We start from the raw sequence: 24,977 nt of genomic DNA, 5'->3' as shown, positions 1-24,977 counted from the left end.
TGTGAATAAAAATAAAAGAAAATATATTTAATTTACCATTTATAAATTAATTAGAAATAAAAAAATTTGAAAAGTGATTATAATAAATAATATAATTTAAATATATTGTAATTATGGTAATGGAAAAATTATCATAATAAAATATTGCAATTATGGTTGTTTTTGTATAATTTTTTATAACTATATTTGTTTGGTTAAAATAATTCATGTAATAAATTTTTTGAGTGTAATGACTTAGAAAAATAGAATTAGATATTAATATGATTATAGGTGAAAATATTTGTAATGTAAAGATGATATGAAGTATAACACCCCATTTAATTTAATATACAAAATTAAAGGAAGTGTCACAATAAAGATAACATAATAGCACAGTTCTGGAGTTTAAAACTCAACTCTTTACAACTCAAGGCACACCACAATGCCCAAAAGAAAGCTGGATAAAAAGTTACAAAAAGTATCTATATCCAAGGACAAACAAGTACATGGGCCATAACCCTAAAGAAAAGTCCATAAAAAACTAAAGTCCAGACCACATGGACTATGCGGCGGAACCATCACCTCCCTGTTGTCCACGGGTGTTCCTCGCATATGCTCACACCAACAAGTTAAAGATCATCGCAAAAGAGAGTACCACACAACAGAACACACAACAATAAAAGTAGGGTAAGCTAGAGCACAAAAGATTTCATCCATACAATCAAACATATATATTAACCATCCTATATACACGAATCAACCAAGCATGTTATGACTTTGCAAACAATACACTAAGACACGACTCGACTCATCCGGATACATATAACCTGGTCGGATTCAGCGGATGCTTGCACTTGTTGTGGATACCTCTACTCACCCCCGAGCTGCTCACCCCCAAGCTGCTCACCCCCAAGCTATGTGTTACAAGTGTTATAATGAATCAATTTCCCTCACCACAAGGTTAGCCCTTATTGAATTTCAGGCCTCCTGCTACTCTCACCACAGGAATCAGTCCGCTCTAGGTGAGACTAACTAACTCCTTAGAGTGTCAGGATACAACCTTACCTTGAATCCTTACCAAGCTATACAGATGAGGCACCACCATGGACACCCACTAACAGGGGCCATGGAATTACGTTCCGACCACTGGAGCACGACCCGAAAATCCCACCTAGGAATTTCCAAGGAATTACGCATTGACACGGACCAAGCATACCAGATCAATCGATAAATATTATTGCACATTTATATACACATCACATACCATCTCTTGATAATTCACCCTTTTTTAGTTCTTTCTCAGTGGTTCCATACCCAACCATTTCTCTCCAACCATAGTTATGGGTTTCAGATCATGCCAACACCATGTCACTTTAACACTAACCATTTCATTTAGTTTACATGCCAAGTTCACACCACATCCATCATTCACATTTCATGAATCATGTCATTCATACATAACAATTCATAATATATTTCTCATCATAACAATCATACCCAAGCACATACAAATCATCCAAGAGCAACAAAACACCCAAACCCTTGCCCAACCCTTTGCTCATGCTGAAAGGTCTCGCTCAGGCGAGAAGCTCTCGCTCAGGCGAGCCCCCTTCGCCTAGGCGAAGGCTCGAAAAGGGGAAACAGGAGCTCATGCGGGATCTCGCTTAGGCGAGACCCCTCTCACCTGGGCGAGATGCTCGCTCGCTAAAAAATTGAGCTAGTCGCCTGAGCGACCTTTCGCGTAAAAATGGTCTGGGCGAGTCCCTGCTCATCTCGCCTAGGCGAGACTGGCTCACTTGGGCGAGATTATCAGGTCTCGCCACTGTTTTCCTGCAACAGCCACCCACACCAGTCCAAACCAAGAATATTCATTCGTTCACAACTATCATAGCATCACACCAACCATATAACCTCAAAATAACAAATGCATGACAGGGAAAAACGAAAAACAAGAATGAGCCAGAGCTTCCCTACTTGGAAATGACTAACACAAAACCATGACCCCAAACAGCGGAACGCGATAACTCGAGGGACAACACAAGGAGTTGGAAAAATATAAGCAACAACGGAAATATGAGTTACCTAAAGTAATTGTGGTGGAAATATAGACACAGGAGAGGGACCACTTACGTAGAGAAGAAGGAACTGGTTCGAACTTGCGTGCTCACGGTGGTGCCAAACCCTAGTAGAGATAGAAGGACGGCTGCGGCTCTTAGGACCAGGAACGGTGTCTGAAAATGAGAAAGAGTGTTAGGGTTAGGCAGACTTAGGGGTTTTATCTGTTGGGCCGACCTTAGGCTCACTTACAAGGGCAGCCCTTTAATTTAGGGCAGAGAGAACAACACAATTTTTAATGGACCTTACATGAAGGGTTAAATATGTTTTAGTCCTTAAATTTTGATCCAAAATTGGAATTCGTCCGAAACTTCGATAATTTTTGGTCCTAAACTTTCAAAATAAATGAATATAGTCTTTTTAAGCTAATTAAATTAACTTTTTTTTTGTGTCAAATGTATTTCCCAACAGATAACTCCTATACTAACATGAAACGGGTTCGACACAAAAAAAAAAGTTAATGTAATTGGTTAAAAAGATTATATCCATTCATTTCTAAAGTTTAGAGACCAAAATGTATTGAAATTTTGGATAGGAACAAATTATAATTTTAGATCAAAGTTTAGGGTCTAAACCCATACTTAACCCTAATATGAATGTAAAACATTTTTTCTCAACTTCTCTAAAAATTTTGAAAATAAAAATAAAACTCTAATTTTGTTTCCTAGGAACGAAATTCTTATCGATATTCTAATGTAGAGTGTTGTGTATTTATTGGTGGGAACAGTGCCCTACAGGACAAAAAAAAAATACATACAACAACAAACAACATGCAAAGTTATAAAAAACATGATAAGAATTTAGTCTTTCGCTAACCTTGTGTTTGGATGGAGCATTTCAACAATGCTTAGAAATTGAAATGCTTTGTATTTGAATTGTTTGTAATTAAATTCCATTCATTCTTTAAATATCTTGTTTGGATAAGGAAATTAAAATTAAAATACCTTACATTTCAATTTCTTGATTGGAAAAAAAAATTGAATTTATTGTGAGATAAAATTTAATTTTAACAATATTTATTTTACGCTTAATTATGTTTTGAGTTCATGATAAATTTGGAAACATGCTCGACAACCCAGTGGGTCGGGCAGACCCAACTACGCAACCGGATTGATTAGACCCGACAACCCACGTGAGCTGGACCGACTAGGAAGCCCAGACAAGCTGGGTGGCCCGATGATCTAGAGGCCTGATAGCCCATAATACACGATTGTGCCGTCAAGTTCGTCAATATGGCCCGGTCCAACTCGTCTAGGTCATTGGCCCAATGCTCTAGACGGGTCCGACGATCCAAACAGGCCCAACGATCAAGATGGGCCCAACGAGCTGGATGAGCCTAAAGACCTGGACGGGCCCGACGAGCTGGATGAGCCCAAAGACCTGGATGGGCCCAACGAGCTGGATGAGCCCGACAATCCGGACGGGTTCGACAACCTGGACAGGCACGTACACCCAAACGGGTCCAATGACTAGGATGGACATGAAGACCCGGACAAGCCCGACGACTCAGATGGGCCCGAAGACTTGGACACATTCGACGACGACCTGAACAGGCCCGACGACCTAAACGGGCCCGAGACTCGAACGGGCCCCACAACTTGTACGAGCCCTTTCAAACTGTCGGGTTCGTTTGGGTCGTCAGGCCCGTCAAGATAGTCTGGCCTGTACGAGTCATTGGGCATGTTTGGATCGATAGAACCGTTTGGGTCGTCGGGCTCATCCGCGTCATCGAGCCTGTCTGCGTCGTCCCGCACTTTTGGGTCGTCGGGCACGTCCGAGTCGTCAAGCTCGTCTGGGTCGTCGGGTCCAATGATTTGGAAGGCTCGTTCGGGTCGTCGGGCTCGTTTATGTCGTCGTGCCCGTCCAAGTCATCGTGCCCGTCCAAGTCATCGTGCTCGTCCAAGTTGTCTGGCCTGTCTAGGTCGTCAGGTTCGTCCGGGTCATCGGGCTCGTCTGGATCGTTGATCCCGTTTGGGTCGTCAGATCTGTTTGTGTCATCAGGCCCGTTTGGGTCGTCGGGTACATCCGATTTGTTGGGCCTGTCCGGGTCGTCAAGCACATCCGAGTCGTCGGGCCCATCCGAGTCATCGGGCTCGTCCAAGTCCTCGGGCTCGTCCGAGTTGTCGGACACGTTCGGGTCTTCGGGCACGTCCGGGTCATCGGGCACGTTCGGATCATCGGGCACGTCCAGGTCGTCTAGAATATGAGGTTGAGTGAGAAGAATTTTAAATTCCACTTATTTTAAAAGTATTTGAATTTTTACTAATTTAGCTAATTGAAATCCTTCAAAAAAAATGCTTGCATTTGAAATGCGTTTTAATTTCACTATCCAAACAAAACATTTCATTACAAAGAAATCTAAATTCTTCAAAAAAATGAATTGCTTCATTAAAATACTCTATCCAAATACACTCTAAATAGAATTGTAGAAGAATTTAGTTTGAAAAAAAATGTTAAGATACTAACGTCAATAAAGTTCAATAGGGGTCTATAGCAAGAATAAAAATTGAATATGACATTTGCAACGGCTTAGCCATAACATATCTCTAACAAAAAAGACATTAATTTCCAAATGCTTGGGCTACGATTATGAGCTACGGTTATGAAATATTGGATTATGAGCAATGGTAATTGCACTTTGTTTATCACAAAATAGAACTAAAGTGAAATAAAAATACTTGTAACTCGACAAAAGTTTGAGCTAAACTTCCATACTCAATCTTAGTACTCAAGTAGGATCCTGTCATTTCCGAGACCACAAAGATATTAAGTTAGGACCAAGGAATATGGTTGCCTCCTGATCTAGAGCATCTATCATCAATATTTGAAGCCTAATCAACATCAGAATAGGCTTTTAAATGAAAGGGGGAATCAGGAAAGGCGGGATGAAAATGCAAACCATGAAAGATTGTACCCTTAAGATACCTTAAAATACACTTAAGAATTGATCAATGAGAGTCAAGATTTGAAGCCATGCATTGGCAGACCTTGTTCACAACATAACTAATTTCATGGGGAGTTAGGGTGACTTATTGAAGAGCACCCACAACTAACTTGTATAACGTAGGATTAGAAAACAAACCAGCTCCATGTTTAGAGACCTATCAATTAATAACCATTGGAGAAGAAATAGAAAGAGCCTTAATAATACTCGTTTTGTGGAGTAAACCTCTTATGTATTTGGTTTGTGTCATGATAAGAGATGTATCATACAAGTATTTGACTTCAAGACCAAGAAAGTAGTCAAGTTGTCGCAATTCTTTCAAAAAGAAACATGAAGTTTTGATGTAATGGACTTAATAAGTTCAACATAAATCATTAAATACAACACTTATAATTGTTTTTTACAAATAAATAAAGATGAGTCACAAGTACTGTTGACAAAGCTAAGTTGGTGAAGTGTTTGCTACAATATGTTAAATCATTGACAAAGTGCTTGCAATCTTTGTTTAATTTACAAACAAGTCAGGTGGTTGAACTATGTAAACAATTTCATTCAAAAAAGCCATTTAAAAATAAAGACCTTATTAACATCCAGTTGAATCAATTTCAACCATAACTAACTACGATAGTGATAATATGATGGTGATAAACAATGTTATCAGACTCAAGAGTCTATGTAGGCTCGTAAGAACTTCGTAAACTCAACCTATAGACTAGTAATAATCTACTTCATATGAAAACAAATATATATACTACCATACCAATTCAAAATTTCACCATTGATGAAAATTGTAAACAAAGTTTAATCATTCTAAAACAACTTAGTTTAACACACATGATTATTTTATAAGTTCAAATTACACAAAATACACAAGTTCATTCAATCACAAAAACATAAGTGTGCATAATCCTCTAATCATATCATCTCAATCATCATCATCATCATAATCATCATCTTCATCACCATCAAGCTCTTCCTTAGATGATAAGTGTGCATAATCAACACTGGTATCAAAAACTATATTATCAAGATTAAATGCCTCTATAATAGGATCAACTGAAATTGACCCAGCTATGTCAACATTTCTCTCGTCACTTTCACCTTGAACTGGCTCAATCAATGATATTTTCAATTCATGAAGACATGCAAAAGTTAAATATGAGGTGACAAATCTAGTCATACCTAGTCTTATCAAATGTCTACCTTTGGTGAACTTCTTCACCTGGAGCCAAAAATTTGCTTAGATCATGAACATCTTTTTCTGGCTCTTGCAGCTCTTATATTATCTCATCATCTCTATGTTTATTTAGTGTTGCATCGCAGAGAATGATAATCTGCAAATTATAAGGAAAAACTAAAGTAAAATGACGATATCGTTGTTAATAATTCTCCAAAAATAAATCTCTTAGCGTACAATAACAAGCAAGGTTATGGGAAGTCCAATAGAAAGAAGAAAAAGCCCAATTAGATGGAGGATTTTGTTATTGACCAGGATAAGCATAAAATATAGAGTTTGTCTTTTTACTATGGTTTTTTAAGCTTAACAAACTATATATAGTAGAGATTTTCCTTTCTAGAGGAGACTAATAATAACAAACTTCATATTGTCTTCTCTCTCTATCTTCTCTGCCCCTCTCCCTCTATTTTTCCTCTATTTAGCTGTTTTCTTTCAATAACATATCAATTGGTGCTTTCATTGAGAGCGTCCTGGCTGGATCTTATAGCACCCTTGACTCAGCCACCCTTGAAACCTTGATCTCCATCATTAGAACCATCTCCACCAACCTAGAAAATCTCGAAAACACCTAGCTAAATCCAAAGTAAAATCCATGCCTACTCACATTAAGCAGAAGGTTCCAAGATTTGATGGTAACGATCCTTTAGGTTGAATATTCAAGGTGACCAGTTTTTTGATTATCATCATACCGCTGATGAGCAGCAATTGCATATCGCCTCTTTCCATATAGAAGGCGAGGCTCTCAATGGGTATCAATGGTGCATTCGAATGGGCAACTTTTGTTGTGGTCAATTTTTCTAAGGGCCTTAGAACTTCAATTTGCCCCATCAGATTTTGATGACCCACAAGGTACCTTGTTCAAGTTGACTCATAGGCAACCTCTATTTGAGAGTACTTGGCACAATTTGAAAATCTCGCCAACCGGGTGCATGGTCTTTCTGCTCCTTTTTATCTTAGTTGCTTTATCTCTAGACTCAAATAGGAAACACGACGAGGTAATTTCGTTCCATTACAAGAGAAAATCACAACAATACGTTGAAATTGGGGTCCACCACTGCTAAGCCCATTCTAGGGTACATAGCATCGCCAATTACAAACCACAATACCTGGATGCTACCCACAGTAACCAACATAAAGCCTTTGTTGGCCTCACCATAGTTGAGTAACTCTTCTTCTAAGAGTTGTGACTCCAGTTCACAAGTTAAGTAAATTTGCAAGCAAGGCGAAAGAAGGGACTTTGTTACTATTATGATGAAAAATATGCTTGTGGTCATCGTTGTAAAAAACAATTTAATTTGTTGATAGCAGCTCCACAGATTCCTTCCATAGATGATGAGCTTAACCATTTGCTAGAACATTTGAATCTTCAAGTTAACCGAGTTCAAACTTAGATCCAGACCCACATAGTACACTTGAATCTCTAGACGCACACATCAACATTCATACCCTAATGGGTCAAACTGCTCCATAAACCCTGGTATCATTGGCAGATTAACCGTTAACATTTTAGTGGATTGTGAGAGTAACCATAATTTTGTCCAAGGTGGTAAAATTTTTGGGCTTGCGGCTATACCTGACCCAACCCTTTTCAATGTTGGTTGGTAGCGAGGAAGATCTTCAATGTTATGCTTAATGCCTCAATGTAAGTCTCAAAATTGATTCCCAAAAATTCCACGTTGATTTATTCGTTCTACCACTTAGTGGGGCTACTTTAGTTTTGGGAATGCAATGGCTTAAATCTCTTGGGTGTGTGTTGACGGATTTCGAGACATTGACGATGAAGTTTATAAAAGAATGTGAACGTAATCCAATTTAGAGGCCAACCTAAACCGCAACCCATTAAGGCTATTGTAGCCCATTTTCAATGCCTAGCCTCAATGGATGCTATTGCTGAAATATTCCATCTTCAAGTCATTCCCTATTCACCTTCAGTATCGAATTCCTAACTTTACCCAAAACTAGTGCCTGCTTTGATAAACTAATTTGTGTAACGACCTTCCCCCCTCCCACCGCACGGAGCACAAAATTCCCATCTTACAAGGATCTAACCTAGTGAATGTGCAGTCTTATCGATATCCTCATTTTCAAAAGCAAGAAATTGAAAGATTGATTAGAGAAATGATGGAAACAAGGTTAGTTCAAAGAAGCTACAACCCTTATTCTTCCCTAGTCTTGTTAGTTTGAAAAAAAAGACAAAAATTGGCGGTTTTTGTGTTGACTATCGAGCTCTTAATGCTATAACCAACAAGGATTGTTTTTCAATTCCATCCATTAACGAGTTACTAGATGAGCTCCATGGGACACGTTAGTTTAGCAAACTTGACTTGTGTTCAGGATATCACCAAATCAGAATGCATAAGACAAACATTCATAAGACAACTTTTCGGACTCATGAAGGCCATTACGAGTTTCTTGTAATGTCATTTGGGCTATGCAATGCGCTTGCAACATTTCAAGCCACAATGAATGAAATCTTCCAACCTTATCTTGGGTGGTTTGTCATAGTTCTCTTTGATGACATTCTAATTTATAGCAAGATGGTTGATGAGCACTTACTACACTTCACAGCAATTTCTTATTGTTTATTGACTAATAATTTTTTTTTTGAAGAAAACAAAGTGCACGTTTGCCTATGTTACTATAGAATACCTTGGTCATATTATCTCCCAAATGGAGTTGAGGCTGATCCTAAAAAGTTGAAAGTCATGATTGCTTGGCCTGTCCCTACCAATATTAAACAACTTCGAGGTTTTCTTGGCCTTACAGGTTTCTATAGGAAATTCATTTGTGGATATGCTTCTATAGTGTTTCCCCTTAATAGATTTATTGAAGAAGGATGGTTTCGTGTGGACAGCAAAAGCTCAAGAGGCTTTTGAGCAACTTAAACAGGCCATGGTGTCTACCCCGATTTTGCGTTTGTCGGATTTTCAATAGGATTTCATTCTAGAAACAAATGCATCAAAGGTGGGAATGGGTGTTGTGTTACAGCCAGATGGGCACCCAACTAGTTTTTTAGTATGAAGTTTTGCCCTAAGCTTCTTAATGCTTCAACCTATGTTCGAGAATTCCATGTTGTTACAGAGGTAGTCAAGAAGTGGCGAACCTATCTATTGGGGCAACGATTCACCATCTACACTGACCAACGAAGCTTACGAGAGTTAATGACGCAAGTGATCCAAACCCGTGAACAACAATACAACCTCTCAAAACTTAGGCTACAACTATGATATTCAGTACAAAGCTTAGGGTTCCAATTAAGTGGCAGATGCACTCTCAAGAGTACTAGACTCAACTGGGCAATTTTTTGGCATCACTATTCCTCATTTGACATTTTTGTGAAGGTGCACGAAGCATATAAGACAGATCAATCACTTTTGGCAGGAATTGTTCAAGCTCAATGGAACCAAGTTACGCATGACTAGTGCTTATCATCCATAAGGAATTGACCTAACTAAAGTTGTTAATCGCATACTACTGCAGTACCTTCATGCCTTTATGCATCATTAACCCTCTCAATAGGGTAAGTTTTTGCATTAGGCTGAATGACAATGTAATTCAGCCTGTCAAACTTCAGCTGGAATGAGTCCTTATCAAGTAGTATATGGGAAGTCACCTCCTTCGTTACCTCAAACATTGTTGGGTCTAGTACGATAGATGCTATGGAGCAAGAATTAAATATTCAAGATCAAATTTTGGCCAAGTTAAAAGCTAATTTGCTTAAAGCTCAAAACAACATGAAGGCTTATGCTGGCAGACACCGTATTCCACATCCTTTTTATGGGCCATACCGTATTATCAAATGCATTGGTGACAATGCCTTTGAGTTGAATCTGCCTCAAGGTTCTAAAATTCACCCAGTTTTCCATACTTCCAAATTTAAGCTTTGGTTACCCCCCTTATATATTGAAAACAAACCTCAAGTTGTACCTACTGCTATACTGGCTTCTAAAATTGAAGGCCACCCACCAAGAGAGTATGTTTTAGTTCAGTGGCAAGGTCTCTATCCTAAAGACTCTACTTGGGAGTTGTTGACTGAATTATTGCATGATTATTCTGATTTACACCTTGAGGGAAAGACATTTAGTCACCAGGAAGGGGACGATATGACCCATGGAAATGAGGAGCAGTACAATAATAAGCAAGGCTATGAGAAACCCAATAGAAAGAAGAAAAAGTCCAATTGGATGAAGGATTTTGTTACTGATCAAGATAAGCGTAAAAAATAGTCTTTTTTTTTTTTGGTTTGTTATGCTTAACAAACTATATCTAGTAGAGATTTTCCCTTCTAGAGGAGAATAATAATAACAAACTTCATATTGTCTTCTCTCTCTATCTTCTCCGCTCCTCTATTTTTCTGTTTCTCTACTCCTTCTATTTTTCCTCTCTGCAGGTGTTTTCTTTTGATAACATATCAGAAGAATGTTTATTTGTAAATCATAATGAAAAACTAAAATAAAATGATGAAATCATTGTTAATAATTCTCCAAAAATCAATCTCTAAGAGAGAAATACCGTTAACACAAGGTACTTTTTTATCACAGGGATTTCTTTTGGAACCAGGGTGGCTGGTTTTTCTCCAACAGACTCATGAGCCACACCTTTATCAGTAGCAGGCCCAACAATGGTCTCACGTCTGCCACACTTTTCTCCAGACATTTATGTGCTTGGGTCGTACTCCTATAAGGTTGTTATTAGTTTAAAAATAAATTAACTAAAGAGATAGGAAAAAGATATCTCCTAATGGCATCATAATCAACAGACAGTGTGATGTAATAGTCCTTTGGAATAGGAGACTGAACAAAAGAGCTTGCAGATGCTTCGGTGGTACGTTTAAGGAAACACACATAATCAGGGTTAGAAGTCCCACATTGATAAGATTTTTAAGAGAAAACATGTTTATAAAATTTGGTTGATTATAACTCGATACGACCCCTGAACGGGATGGGTTCTTAAAGGGGTTGTACCTCGGCAGTACAAACTGCTGACCCTGGTTTGACATTAATAATGATCCTTCATAATCGTTCATAACCTGAGTTGGTCACAGCTTTGTCAGTGGGCTTTAAACAAAATTTTTTTCCATACTTCACTAATAATAAAATAAATGAAAAAATTTTCAAACTTAATCTGATATTCATGTATTTGTTATAATTTTAGTTAAAAAACGTTAACAAAATTTACTTACGCTCAATTTCAAAGAATCATAAAGTGAAAAAAAATATATTAAGCTAAATAATATAAAAAATATATAATTTAATTATAATGTAATATACGGTGTGATTACAATAATAATAATAATAATAATAATAATAATAAAAAGGTGTGATTGGGTGCTTAGCTTTATGTAATTTTCAAGATATAATTTTAAAGCTAAAATAAAGAATTAAAATAAAAAGTGCATTGAAATTGCTATAATTTTATCTTATGGTTCACATCCTCTAGATATACAATAATCTCTTTATTTATATTTCATTTTTTTTAGTTTAAAGGAAAAAATATATTTCTTGTACAAACATGTCGAAGAAAAGAATTGTTATAAAGCAAAAATATCACTATGATAGACTCTATCTAAACCATAGCTTTTACACAATATTAAGAAGTGAACTTTAAGTTTAACTCCACCATACAAAATCAGGTTGTGAAAAAAAGTTTGCACGTACTTATATACTATAAATTGGTCTTATCTCTAATCGATGTGAGACTTCCAACACTTCACATCACCATCTATTATATTGGAAGCTTGTGGCATACTAGAGTCTGCCATCAAAATAGCCATGCATTGTGCTTGTCATGAGTCACTATAGAATTTCTCCATCTAATAAAATTACCATCAATTTTGTTCTTGTTGCGGAGGAAAGTCATATAGACTGCCTTCTTATGGTGTTGATACTATCTATTCTCCTTTAGAATTTATATTCAGTAATCTATGGAGACTTTCTCATATTACCTCATATGATAGTTATAAATACTGTGTCTTTTATTTATACTTCTTTCAGGTTTACTTGGATTTTTTGTATCAAATCTAAAGTTGAAATACTCCTTGTTTTCCAATCCTTTAAATTTGTGATTGAGTTGCAATTAATACTAAAATCCAAAACACTCTCTGTGATTGAGGTGGATAATAGTGACCATTCACTAATTCTTTAACTACTGATGGTAATTTTTGTAGACTTATATGTCCCCACACTCATCAAAACGGGTGGTTGAATGAAAATATAGATATACAGTCGATTTAAGTCTTACATTTTTGCATCACGCTTTACTTCATAAATTTTCCAAATTTATAATTTGTATCTCTATCCCTTCCTTTCTTTTGTCACTTAAGCAATGCAAAGCCTTAAATTGGAGAAGGTAAAATGAATATTTGTACCTGATTGTTGAGGGCTGGAAATAGCGAATCATAAGTAACACTGAAGCACCACTCAGCTTTCTCACTGGTAGTTAGTCCTGCAATTTCTTTCAGTGGCTCCCACATAAACTTTCTCCTGCGACAGATATCAAATAGGCAGCAAAGCAATATACAGGTCAAAATCTAAGAAGCATTTGGGGTGTGTTGTGGCAGAATGGATGCAACAGTGTTATTATCTCTTCTGTTCTTCTTAGTTCTACATTTATTTAAAACCAAATGAATGTTATACACTATGTTTCATGCCGTTCTGACAGTTTATCAAAACCTTCTTAGTTAGACAAATTCAAGTTCTCAGGCACAAGTTTCACAGCAGAAAGCACTGATAGTTTCTAGACACAAACAAAAATAACAGCAAAGGAAAAACTATAAATCTAACAACAATAACTAAAGGTTCAAAAAGTTAGCTTTACCAGTTACCACATTCAGTAATGACCCTCACATTAGGCCTAAGTTTTGGCACCAAAGCTAGGAACTGCAGTTCTGCCTTATAGAGGAAGACAATACATATTTTACACCAGTACTTTAGTTCAGGGAACACATAACAATGATAGCATCCCCCCCTGTTATGCGGTAATTCAATGGAAGAGTTTAATGTGATAGTTTGAGGATCAAATGATAATTTACTTTAACTATATAGCAACATATGATTACATCACAGACTTACTTCATAAGAAAAAAAAAAAAACAAATGCGAAAAAACTTGATCAAAAGATGACTGTGGCTTCTATCCTGTAATTATGTTTTAGTAAATTCTTAATCAAAAACAAGTAAAGAAGTAGTGCCATAATCCTCACACCTTGGCTTCAAGTATCCACACCCCAACCCTTTGGCACTTGGTGGCAATGCTTCTAATCTTTAATTAACTTCTGGAGGGTCCAATTGCAAATTCTAAACACATGGTAGATCTTTTTCAACATCCTACTCTCCATTCTGTGGTCGGTGGCATTGCAATATACTACTCTCACTAGACCTGAAATTACCTTTGTAGTCAACAAAGTTTGTCGGTTTATGGCGTGACCTCTAGACTCACTGTGGTTAAATGTATTTCAAGGCACCTCAAAAGTACTGTCTCATAGACTGCACCTTCAATCTGCCTTCCTTGCTTCAAACTTACCAACAATGTGAATCGTGGATTCTAAATCTTCGTTCACCGGCTCAGATATTTTTATCAGAACCTTAAAAATTGGAAGGGATAAGATTTCTCAGTAGGCAACTTTTGTCTCTCTGATTCATCTGTAGTCAAAAATTTGCTTGGTTCTCGAACATCTTTTTCAGGCTCTAGCAACTTCTGTGTTGTCTCACCATCTCTATGTTTATTTAGTGTTGCATCGGGGAGAATGCTTATCTGTAAATCATAATGAAAAACTAAAATAAAATGACGAGATCATTGTTAATAATTCTCCAAAAATCAATCTTTAAGAAAGAAAAATCTTTAACACAAGGTTCTTTTTTATCACAGGGATTTCTTTTGGAACCAAGGTGGCTGGTTTTACTCCAACAGACTCGTGAGCCACACCTTCATCAATTGCAGGACCAACAACGGTTTCACGCCTGACATGCTCGTGTGCAGACACATTTTTGTGCTCGCATTACTCCTATAAACTTGCTATTAGTTTAAAAATAAATTGACTAAATAAAAAGATATCTCCTAATGGCTTCATAATCAACAGACAGTGTGATGTAATAGTCCTTTGGAATAGGAGACTGAACAAAAGAGCTTGCAGATGCTTCGGTGGTACGTTTAAAGAAACACACATAATCAGGGTTAGAAGTCCCACATTGATAAGATTTTTAAGAGAAAACATGTTTATAAAATTTGGTTGATTATAACTGGATACGACCCCTGAACGGGATGGGTTCTTATTGGGGTTGTACCTCGGTGTACAAACTGCTGACCCTGGTTTGACATTAATAATGATCCTTCATAATCATTCATAACCTGAGTTGGTCACAGCTTTGTCAGTGGGCTTCAACAAATTTTTTTCCATACTTTACTTATAATAACACAAATGAAAAAGTTTTCAAACTTCATCTGATATTCATGTGCTGTCGTATTTTTTATAATTTTAGTTAAAACATGTTAACAAAATTTACTTACACTTGATTTCAAAGAAACATACATTAAAGTTTACAAAGTGAAAAAACATATTAAGCTAAATAATATAAATAAAATATTATTTAATTATAGTGTAATATACAGTGTAAAATCAAAAATAAAAAATAGATAATATATCACATCTAAGCCAACCTGCACATTACAGTAATAATAATAATAATAATAATAATAATAATAACAATAATAATAATAAAAAGTGTGATTGGGTGCTTAGTTTTATGTAATTTTCAAAATATAATTTGAAAGCTAAAATAAAGAATAAAAAATAAAAAAAGTCCACTGAAATTACTATAATTTTATATTATGCTCCATATCCTCTGAATATACAATAGTCTCTTTATTTATATTTCATTTTTCTCAGTTTAAAAGAAAAAATATATTTCTTGTACAAACATGTTGAAAGGAAGAATTGTTTTAAAGATTATAGCAATAACAAAAAGTTTGATGTAGGGAAAACAGTGTATGAAATATTAAAATAGTAACGAAAAGTTTGAGTATATATATAATGAAATATATATTTTGAAGCTTACGAAGTCTTTGTCTTTATACTTTTGCAGTTTAATAATAGTTTATTTTGGTTATAATGAAAAATGTAAAGAAAAAAAATTTGTGAGTTTTTTTTTTTCTTATATACTAACGATTTCGTTGATTTCTACTCAACACTATTTTGTGTATCTCAGATTTAATTTCGTTGTGCATAATTTGCAATGACCAATAATTTTAAAATATGAAATTAAGTCTTATAAAATACAGTTTAATTTTTATTCATTTATTTTGTTTTTGATAAATGAGATATATGTGAAATTTCTTAAATATAAAAATTGAACAGTAGATATTTTGGTAAAAAAAATAAAGTCTGTAGGTCGACAATTATACTTTAATAATATCACCGTTGTCCATGAACTGTAATTAAGAGAAATAATAACAATAAAATTTTGTAAAATTCTATTAAAATAATTGCTTAGAGACTAAGAGATGAGATTGATTGAAAAGAAATAAGTATACAAGGCCATAAAGAAGTATAACAATAATTAATTGTTGATTAAAGAAGAAGTTTACAAACAATTCTACATAGTTTATTGTGAGTATAAACTAAATGCTTGAAATAAAGGCTATTCTCGCCGGGTTTCAGGTTTAAGAAGGGTTGTTCATATATTGAGGGGTCTGGGAATTAAGGAATGACAATTAAATCATTAAAGAGATTATATGCTTCATCTTATGGGCTTATAGGGATGCACATGTTTTCTAGTAAGGATTGAGGTGGTGGTGTGAACTTACACTCAACAAGGAATATTTGAAGTGCAGTTCTATTTGATTTTTGGTTAAAAATACATATGAACCAAACATATAAACTATATGTGATTCAGATTGAACATAACAAAAACCAAACCAATTTTTGTTGGTTGCCTTTTATTAATTTTGTGGATTTATTGTATACTTTTTTATTAGTACATGTATTCGGTCTTATACTTTTTACATGATCGCTAATACTGTATCATAATGAATAGTTTCATTCTCTACTTCACTATAACTATATATTTGTTGTTCTGTTCAACAAAATTGCATATATATTAAGCAATGTGCTTACACATATTAGCAACTTTCTATCGCTTTTATCAACAAAGAACTAGAATAAAATACAGATGCACAGGGGTGTCTATCTTTTTACAAGAAAGGAAATCAAAGAGGATGATTATGATGTATTTAGGGTTTAAGGTTTATAAAGCATGACAAAAAATCAAGTAAAATTTATTAAATAAACGAATTTTATTTTTGAGTAAATTATATTTAGGCCATCCAATTAAATGTTCTTTTGCCTGTATTTTTAGATTGTATCTAAACTCCCTTTTTTAAACGTTTTCCTTGAACATTTTAGGATTTTTCCTCCTCTCATTGAGCAATTTCATGATCTCACATGTAAGCTTAGAATGATAGATATCCATTCACTAACTTGAGGGAGAGTGTTGTTAAAAATGCAATACTGAAAGTTGTTGATAGACATTAAATGTATTGTTAGAAGATCCTAGAGATCTCTTGAAAATATTACTTTAGGGTCTGAGTTCTCTATGTATAGAAGTTGATGTCCTATTTCAAATCAATTAACAAAATAAGAATCTTCTTTTAAAAAAATAAAAGTTGTGGAAATCTTGACCTTCTGCTTTCCAACATCTTCCAAGCTGTCATAGTACAAAAAATGTTGGGGATATTTACACCTTACAATTTTGTCCATTACCTGACATAGTGGCTTGATTTCAGCCTTGACGGCATCATGGTAAAACACTAGTGAGCCTGTCAGCATAAGGCATTCATAGATCCACTTGTGAGCACTCATGTCAGTCCATGAAATTATATCTAGAATGTAGTTAGCAACAATTCCTACGTCTTTTCCTCTGCTCTTCTCCTCCTGAAGACAGTCAATAACCTGCCTACACAAATCTCTATAGGATTCAAGAATTATCTTGAATTGAGAGGCCATCTTCTGTTTGAACACAGGAGCTATGTTGGCACTCTCATAACAGCCTGCCAATGCTTTCAGAGCATGTAACCTCTTGTTAAAGAAATTCAAATAGTTGTTGCTAGAAATGTTCTTGAACAACAATATGATAAAGTAGCCAAGATACACCAACGCTTCAGCCCTATTTATCTTCGGAGCACTATCCATATCAATCATGAAATCCATACCTTGCACCCGCTTGTATATGGTAAATTGACCTTATCTCTAGTCGATGTGAGACTTCTAACACTTTATATTGCCTAAAATAGTCTCCTAGGGCTTGGTTTGGAACATTTAGCAATGTTGTTCAACAGTTTGGTATGACTCACAGTGAGACAAATCATCTTTTTATCTTCACTCAAGTGTTGAGTGTATCTATTTAATAGTATATGTTGATGATATTATTCTTACATGCAGTGACCATCAAGGCATCTCCAACATGAAACAACACCTTTGTCACCACTTTCAGACCAAAGATCTTGGCATACTCAGATATTTATTGGAAATTGAGGTAGCATAATCCAACAAGGGTATTTTTATATCTCAAAGAAAGTATGCATTAAATATTTTGGAGGAAACGAGGTTGATGAACTCAAAATCTGTTGGCACACACATAGATCCCAATACCAAACTCTTGCCCAATCAGGGGAAGTCCTTCTCAGATTCTAAGAAGTACAAAAGATTACATGTGGTAAGTCAATTTCTTAATTCCCCATGTGCAAATCATTGGAAGACAATCATTCGTACACTAAAGTATATTAAAGGATCTCCTGAAAAAGGTTTGTCATATGGTCACAATTATCATACTAAAACATTCTATTATTCAGATGCTAATTGAGTAGAATCTCCTTCTGATACAAGATTTACTTATGAATATTGTGTTCCCATTGGAGGTAACTTGATTTGTTAGAAGAGAAAGAAACAAAATGTTGTGGCAAAATCTAGTGCAAAAGCAAAATATAGAGCTATGGCCTCAGCGACTTGTGAACTTGTTTGGCTTAAATAATTACTTAAAGAGTTGCAATCTGGAGATGTCACTCAAATGACACTTATATATGACGATCAGATTACTCTTCATAATAGCTCTAATCTTGTGTTTCATGAAAGGACCAAGCACATCGAGGTTGACTTTCAGTTTATTCAAGAAAAGATTGTATTTGAAGACACCAAGATTGGGTTTGTTAATTCAAGAGATCAGTTAGCATTTATTTTCACTAAGCCTCTATGAAGATCTACAATTGATTATATTTGTAACCAGCTTTGTACATACGATTAATATGCACCAACTTGAGGAGCAATATTAGATATTGGGCTTAGCCAATATTTTCCGGTATTATTCTTCATTATAAATAAGTATTACCCTATGTTTATTTTCTACACAAGGGGAATTAAGCCTATACCAAGTTTTCACTATTTTCACATGGAAAATGAATATTTGTACTTGATAGTTAATGGTTGGAAATAGGGAATGATAAGTAACACTGAAGCACCACTAAGTATTACCCTATGTGTATTTTCTACACATGGGGAATTTAGCCTATACCAAGTTTTCACTATTTTCACATGGAAAATGAACATTTGTACTTGATAGTTAATGGTTTGAAATAGGGAATGATAAGTAACATTGAAGCACCACTAAGCCTCCTAACCGGTAGTTAGTCCTGTAAATTCTTTTAGTGGCTTCTGCATAAACTTTCTCTTGTGACTAATATGAAACAGGAAGCAAAGAAATATAAAGTTGATAATCTAAGAAGCATTTTGGGTGTCTGTGTTGTTGTAGAATGGATGCAACAATGTTATAATCTGCTCTGTTCTCCTTAGTTTTAAACTTTAGTTAAAACCAAATGAATGTTTTGCACTATGTTTCATGTTGTTCTAACGAATTTATCAAAACCTTCTTCGACAAATTCAAGTTCTCAAGCACAAACTTTACAGCAAAATGCACTGATAGTTTCGATAGACAAACAGCAATAACAACAAAGGAAAAACTAAAAAATCTAACTACAATAACTAGAGGTTTAAAAAGTTAGGTTTACCAGTTTCCACATTCAGCAATGACCCTTACATTACGCCTAAGTTTTGGCAGCAAAGCTAGGAACTGCAGTTCTGCCTTAGAGAACCTGTGGAACACAACACATATTTTAGACAATGTGATACATGTATATATCTCCTTACAGGAATGTTGCCATTTGGCAATGGCAAGCTGCATAACGAAAAATTTATTAGACCTGATATATATCCACAATGTCGGAGCCATACCAATTGTCGTTGACCATAATTGTGCAACGTTTTCAGGATCCAAGCTCCCTATACTTTTGCTTCCAGAGCAGAAAACAAACCAAGAAATCATATATTTAATAAACCATTCCCAATGCCAACGTCGGTAGGCATTTAAAATTATGTTGGTCTGCATTCACAACTCCTATTGCCAACAATGTGAAGTCTAGATTCACATAGCATCCATAAGCCCAAGGAGAATATACGTGCAAGCATCATATCACTGTCATTGCTGAATGTTGTGGTCTGAGTGGGTAGTGCAGGGTCCTCTCGCCATGAGTGAAATAAGAACGCGTCATTAGTCATCTGGTATACATCAACTCATGCACTCAATCAAGCCTTACCAGCAGCAGGATTTCGACCAAACTGTATAATCATTGGCTTTCCTTTTAATACATATCCATTCACCCGATTCTGCAAAAACAGTAATATGAAATACAAAAAACGAGATAACTTGATCAAAAACTTTTATACTGGGACAGTCATTGAAATTTAAGAATATTATTAGCATGCCAAACACTACATGCTACAGTAAAATGTAGAAAAAAACTGCAAGAATTTTGTAACGAAAAGAAAATTAAACTGCAATACAAAAGGAAATAAAAATCTGAAAACAAAATCGTCTTGATTAAAACAATTAAAAAAAACACAACCAATCTCCTGCTAAAAACATACCAGGGGAATGTCAGAAATGCTTGACCCCTCATTCGTCCTTCCTGAAGTTGAAAACTAGCTATCAATTTCAGTTTCACAGATATGCTACTACAAGATCTTCACTAATATATAATGCAGGTTAGTTGAGTCAACCTTCAACCATGTAACCCTGAGCGGATATGTTAATAAACTGGATCACATAAGCAATAGCAAATATTTATTTTGGATCTATTTTTACATAGCCTCAACAGAAAATAGTTGGTTACAGAATGTTAATGTCCTACCTGCATTAGCTTGACTTGGAAAGCAGACTTAGCAGCCCCAACACTTCCAAACAAAGACCCTGTAGCAATAACAGTAAACTAAAGTAAACTATGGATGTTACATAACATCCACACAATATTATGAAAATTTAAAAGTATTTAGTTTTGTTATTTTTCATTATATCATGTTTCCTTTGGGGATTGCAAAACATTCAAATTGCATGTGATAAGTATAAAACAAGACCTGAATTCACTAAAAGTGTTGATAGCTTACCAAGTATATAATAGAAGTCATCAGCAATCACATCTTTTGCCAAATCCTTAACATACAACACAGGAGCAGGATTTCCAGCTGTATAGTTCTGCACAGCACAATCTATCAATTAAATAAAACTCCCATAAAGATTCACTTGTGCACCATGGAAGCTCTAATAAATTATTTCTTGATCAACCTTTCACAAGTATAATACTGTAGTTGAAATAAGGAGAGAAACAGAGACTGCTGCCTCAAGGGTCAGGAGGAAATCAAGATGAATATTCATTCTGGGCGTGCAGATGCACAGGTAGCAGAAAGAGAATTAACCAGAGGAGAATTCAGCGAGGAGGGCAGTATAAAGTGTAGTGGTGGATGAGAAAGGAGAACAAAAAAGTAAGGTTAGTTTTGGGGTGGAAGGTAACAGGTCATCAAAGTTCCTACAGTGTTGGTTTTTCTTTCTTATCTTTTTAGCTTTTCACGAGTTACATGATCTCCACAATGATATCAGTTCTGGAGCTTATATAACATAGTTATATGCATAAATATTACAGATCAGTCTCAGATGCCTAAACATTGCCTACTATTAAATCATGCATAATACTAACCAAAGTACTTGTTCTTATAAGGAAAGGGGAACTGTTGGATAACATGGGTATTTGGAGAATAGTAGGGTCAACGTTCTCTTGGTTTAATCACTTCATCGTCCAACACTCAGTATCAGTACCCAATGAAGCTTAAAAAAGTATGATTGACCATGGGCCGTGGTGACACTTAAGATTACTAAAAAAAATAACTAGCTAGCAACAAGTGCTCCTCATTTAAGATGAAACCAATACAAGTTTATTGCACACAAAAATTTTCTAAATATCAAGACTGGAAAATATAAGGTAATCATAATTTTTTTAGTAAAATCTGCAAGCTCATAAAATTGGTGTCCTCTACAGAGATAGGATAGTTTCAAAGGTAAACGAGATCTAAATCTTCATTCACCGGCTCATCCAAAAAATGTGCAAAGTGATTTTAAATTTATCCACTTAAGCTTCGGTTTCAGGTAATCAACTAATTAAAATAAACAATCTGATAACATATTTTAGGACATGATAGGTTCAGAGAAAACCTTCTGTTCGTATTCCCTGTTTTCACATACAAACAAAATTGTCACTTTTTTCTAATTTTGTTTCTTGTTTTCTGATATTTATGCAGGGAGTAGTGGAAACAGTGAAAAAAAATGGAAGCAAAAGGGTTTTTTTATTTAGAGAAAAAAACATAGCACTAATAGGGCAAGATAATGAAAGCAAGATGATATTTTTATCAGTACCTTAAAACATCTGAAGGGATAAGATTTCCTCAGGAGACAACCTCCTTTCTCTAATTCATCCGGAGTCCAAGATTTGTTAGGATCTGGAACATCTTTCTCCGCTCTCGCAACTCTTGTGTTGTCTCATCATCTCTATGTTTACTCAGTGTTCCTTTGGAGACAATTTTATCTGTAAATCATAATGCAAACAAAAATAAAATGACCAAATTGTTAATAATTCTCCAGAAATCAATCCCTGAGGAAGAAATAAAATACTCTCATGAGTCACTGTTCATCAATAGCAGGACCAACAATGGTCTCATGCCTGACACGCTATGCAGACAGACATTGTTGTGCTTGGATCGGACTCCTATAAACTTGTTATTAGTTTAAAAATAAATTGAAGAAAGAGATAGGAAAAAATATCTCCTCCTAATGGCCTCATAATCACCAACAGTTTTCTGGAAAAAGAGACTGAAACATGGTTATACAAAATTCTGTGGAATATTATGGGTTCTGTAGGTTGTGCTTAGCTGTGACCTAGGTTTAGTGACAGACATGATTTTTTTTTAACTAATTACAACCTGATAGTCACAAATTTATCTGACGGGTTAAACAATTATTTTTACATACTTTATATTTATGTTTTCTTCTATTTTTTATAAGTTTAGTTAAGAAACGATAATAAAATTTACTTATTCTCAATTTTAAATAAACATATTTAAGTAAAAAATATATATTAAACTAACTAATATAAATAAAATACAATTTAATTATAATGTAATATACAGTATAAAATTGAATTAAAAAATAGGTAATAATACATCACATCTAAGCCGAGCTGCACATAATAATAATAATATCTGATTTGGTGTTTAGTTTTATGTAATTTCCAAATATAATTGGAAAGTTAAAATACAAAAGTCCATACAATTACTATAATTTTATAGTAGGTTCCACACTCACTAAATATACAAGAGTCTCTTTATTCATGTTTCATTTTTCTTATAGTTTAAAAGCAAATGTATATTTATTGTTCAAAAGATTGCAGTGACAAAAAGTTTGACATGGAAAAATAGGGTTTAATGAGTCTGTTTATTTATGTTTCATACTTCTTATAGTTTAAAAGAAAAAGTATATTTAATGTTCAAATTTAATTATAATGCAATATACAGTATAAAATTAAATTAAAAAATATGTAATGCATCACATCTAAGCCAAGCTGCACATAACAGTAATAATACAAAAAAAAGTCTAATTAGGTGTTTAGTTTTATGTTCCAAATATAATTGGAAAGCTAAAATAAAAAAGTTCAAACAATTACTATAATTTAATAATAGGTTCCACACTCACTAAATATACAAGAGTCTCTTTATTTATGTTTCATTTTTATTATAGTTTAAAATAAAATGTATATTTATTGTTCAAAAGATTGAAGTAACAAAAAGAAAGTTTGACGTAGAATAATAGTGTTTGAGTCTCTTTATTTATGTTTCATTTTCTTTTTTATAGTTGAAAGGAAAAAGTATATTTTATTGTTCAAAAGATTGGAGTAACAAAAAGTTTGATGTAGAAATATAGTGTTTGAAATATTAAAGTAATTACAAAGAGTTTAGCTATATATATTATTATAAAATAAAGCTAATAAGAGAGAGAAGAAGGAGAGGAATAATAGAGAATGAGAGAGTAGGAAACAACTTCGGGTAACTCAGAAAGAATATAAATCAAATAGTTAATACAAAATATTACATAAAGAGTAATGAATCATATGAGTATCAATCATATGAGTAATTGTATCAAATTAATGGACGACCATTAATTCATAACACTCCCCCTTGGGTGTCCACATTGATAAAAGAATGTGCTTCGTTAAAACTTTACTAGGAAAAACCCTTTGGAATCAAAACCTAGTAAAGGAAAAAGAGTATATCATTCTATATAATATTGTTCTTTACATATTTTATTTCTCCTCCTCATGTAAACTTACATCATCAAGGTGATAGAGTCCAATCTTGTGAACCGATTGCTCAAAAGTTCTCCTTGGCAAAGACTTTGTAAACAAATCTGCTAGATTTTCACATGAGCGAATCTTTTGGATCTCTATGTCACCATTTCTTTGAAGATCATGAGTGAAAAAGAATTTTGGAAGAATATGTTTTGTTCTATCTCATTTAATATATCATTCTTTCAATTGAGTAATGCATGCACTATTGTTTTCATATATGGTTGTTGGTTTCATTTTTTCCAAGGATAAACCACAAATTTGTCACACATGTTGAATTATAGACCTTCACTAAACACATTTACGACTTGCCTCATGTAATGCTAAGATTTCTGCATGATTTGATGATGTTATTGTTATTGTTTGTTTCACAGATCGCCAGAAATCGTTGTGCCACCACATGTGAACAAATATCATGTTTGTGATCGACCATTATGAGGATCTGATAAATAACCTGCATTTGCATAACCCATTAGATCTAATTTTGAATCATTTGTGTAAAATAAGCCTATATTCATAGTGCCCTTAAGGTAACGAAGTATTTGTTTTACTCCATTCCAATGTCTTCTTGTAGGTGAAGAACTATATCTTGCTAACAAATTTACAACAAATGTTATATCAGGTCGAGTATAATTAGAAAGATACATTAGTGATCCTATAACACTAAGATATGGTCCTTCAGGACCAAGTAGTTCTTCATCTTTTTCTTGAGGTCTAAAAGGGTCTTTATCAACATCTAATGACCTCACCGCCATTGGAGAACATAATGATGTGATTTGTCCATATAGAACTTTTTAAGCACTTTCATTATATAAGCTTCTTGATGTACAAAAACACCTTTGTTTAAATACTCAATTTGTAATCCCCAACAAAACTTTGTCTTTCCAAGATCATTCATCTCAAATTCTTTCTTTAAACAATCAATTGCCTTTATGAG

General features: G+C 34.6%; 1 protein-coding gene across 14 annotated transcripts; it reads right to left on the bottom strand.

The window, feature by feature from the left end:
* Nucleotides 1-299: 299 nt before the first annotated feature.
* Nucleotides 300-22,551, bottom strand: LOC114184152 (NAD(P)H-quinone oxidoreductase subunit N, chloroplastic-like). Of its 14 annotated transcripts, none has more exons than XR_014993625.1 (10): nucleotides 22,060-22,551; nucleotides 20,760-20,847; nucleotides 20,507-20,565; nucleotides 20,244-20,284; nucleotides 19,520-19,982; nucleotides 19,328-19,411; nucleotides 13,092-14,026; nucleotides 12,643-12,757; nucleotides 10,788-10,952; nucleotides 5,786-6,372 (listed from the first exon to the last, which is right to left on the bottom strand). XR_014993625.1 is itself a non-coding variant. In XM_085670938.1 (9 exons), the coding sequence occupies exons 6-9, from the start codon at nucleotides 19,702-19,704 to the stop codon at nucleotides 6,316-6,318; spliced, it is 441 nt and encodes a 146-aa protein (XP_085527064.1). In that variant the 5' UTR covers nucleotides 19,705-19,982; nucleotides 20,244-20,284; nucleotides 20,507-20,565; nucleotides 20,760-20,847; nucleotides 22,060-22,228; nucleotides 22,315-22,546; the 3' UTR covers nucleotides 5,786-6,315. The 14 variants fall into 14 exon arrangements, 5 of the variants coding, with proteins under 5 accessions (XP_085527064.1, XP_085527070.1, XP_085527066.1 ...); XR_014993624.1 differs by having other exon boundaries at nucleotides 13,478-14,026; nucleotides 22,060-22,546; XR_014993622.1 differs by lacking the exon at nucleotides 10,788-10,952 and having other exon boundaries at nucleotides 13,478-13,651; nucleotides 13,796-14,026; nucleotides 22,060-22,544.
* Nucleotides 22,552-24,977: the final 2,426 nt, after the last annotated feature.

This window comes from Vigna unguiculata, chromosome 1 (assembly GCF_037176805.1).
Source record: "Vigna unguiculata cultivar grain cowpea cultivar isolate G323 ecotype 2 chromosome 1, ASM3717680v1, whole genome shotgun sequence".
Classification (NCBI taxonomy): Eukaryota; Viridiplantae; Streptophyta; class Magnoliopsida; order Fabales; family Fabaceae; genus Vigna; species Vigna unguiculata.
Note: the sequence above shows the minus strand (reverse complement) of the source record. Positions and strands in the feature narration are given on the sequence as shown.

Bases quoted from the DNA above. Each gene is read 5' to 3' on its own strand.
- LOC114184152 (XM_085670940.1), bottom strand. From the start codon at position 19,704: ATGCAGACCAACATAATTTTAAATGCCTACCGACGTTGGCATTGGGAA. The intron at 12,758-19,327 runs GTAAACCTAACT...TATCTGTCGCAG, and splicing joins ATTGCTGAATGTGGAAACTG to GAGAAAGTTTATGTGGGAGC. The intron at 6,373-12,642 runs GTACAAATATTC...TATAATTTGCAG, and splicing joins TTCCAGCCCTCAACAATCAG to ATTATCATTCTCTGCGATGC.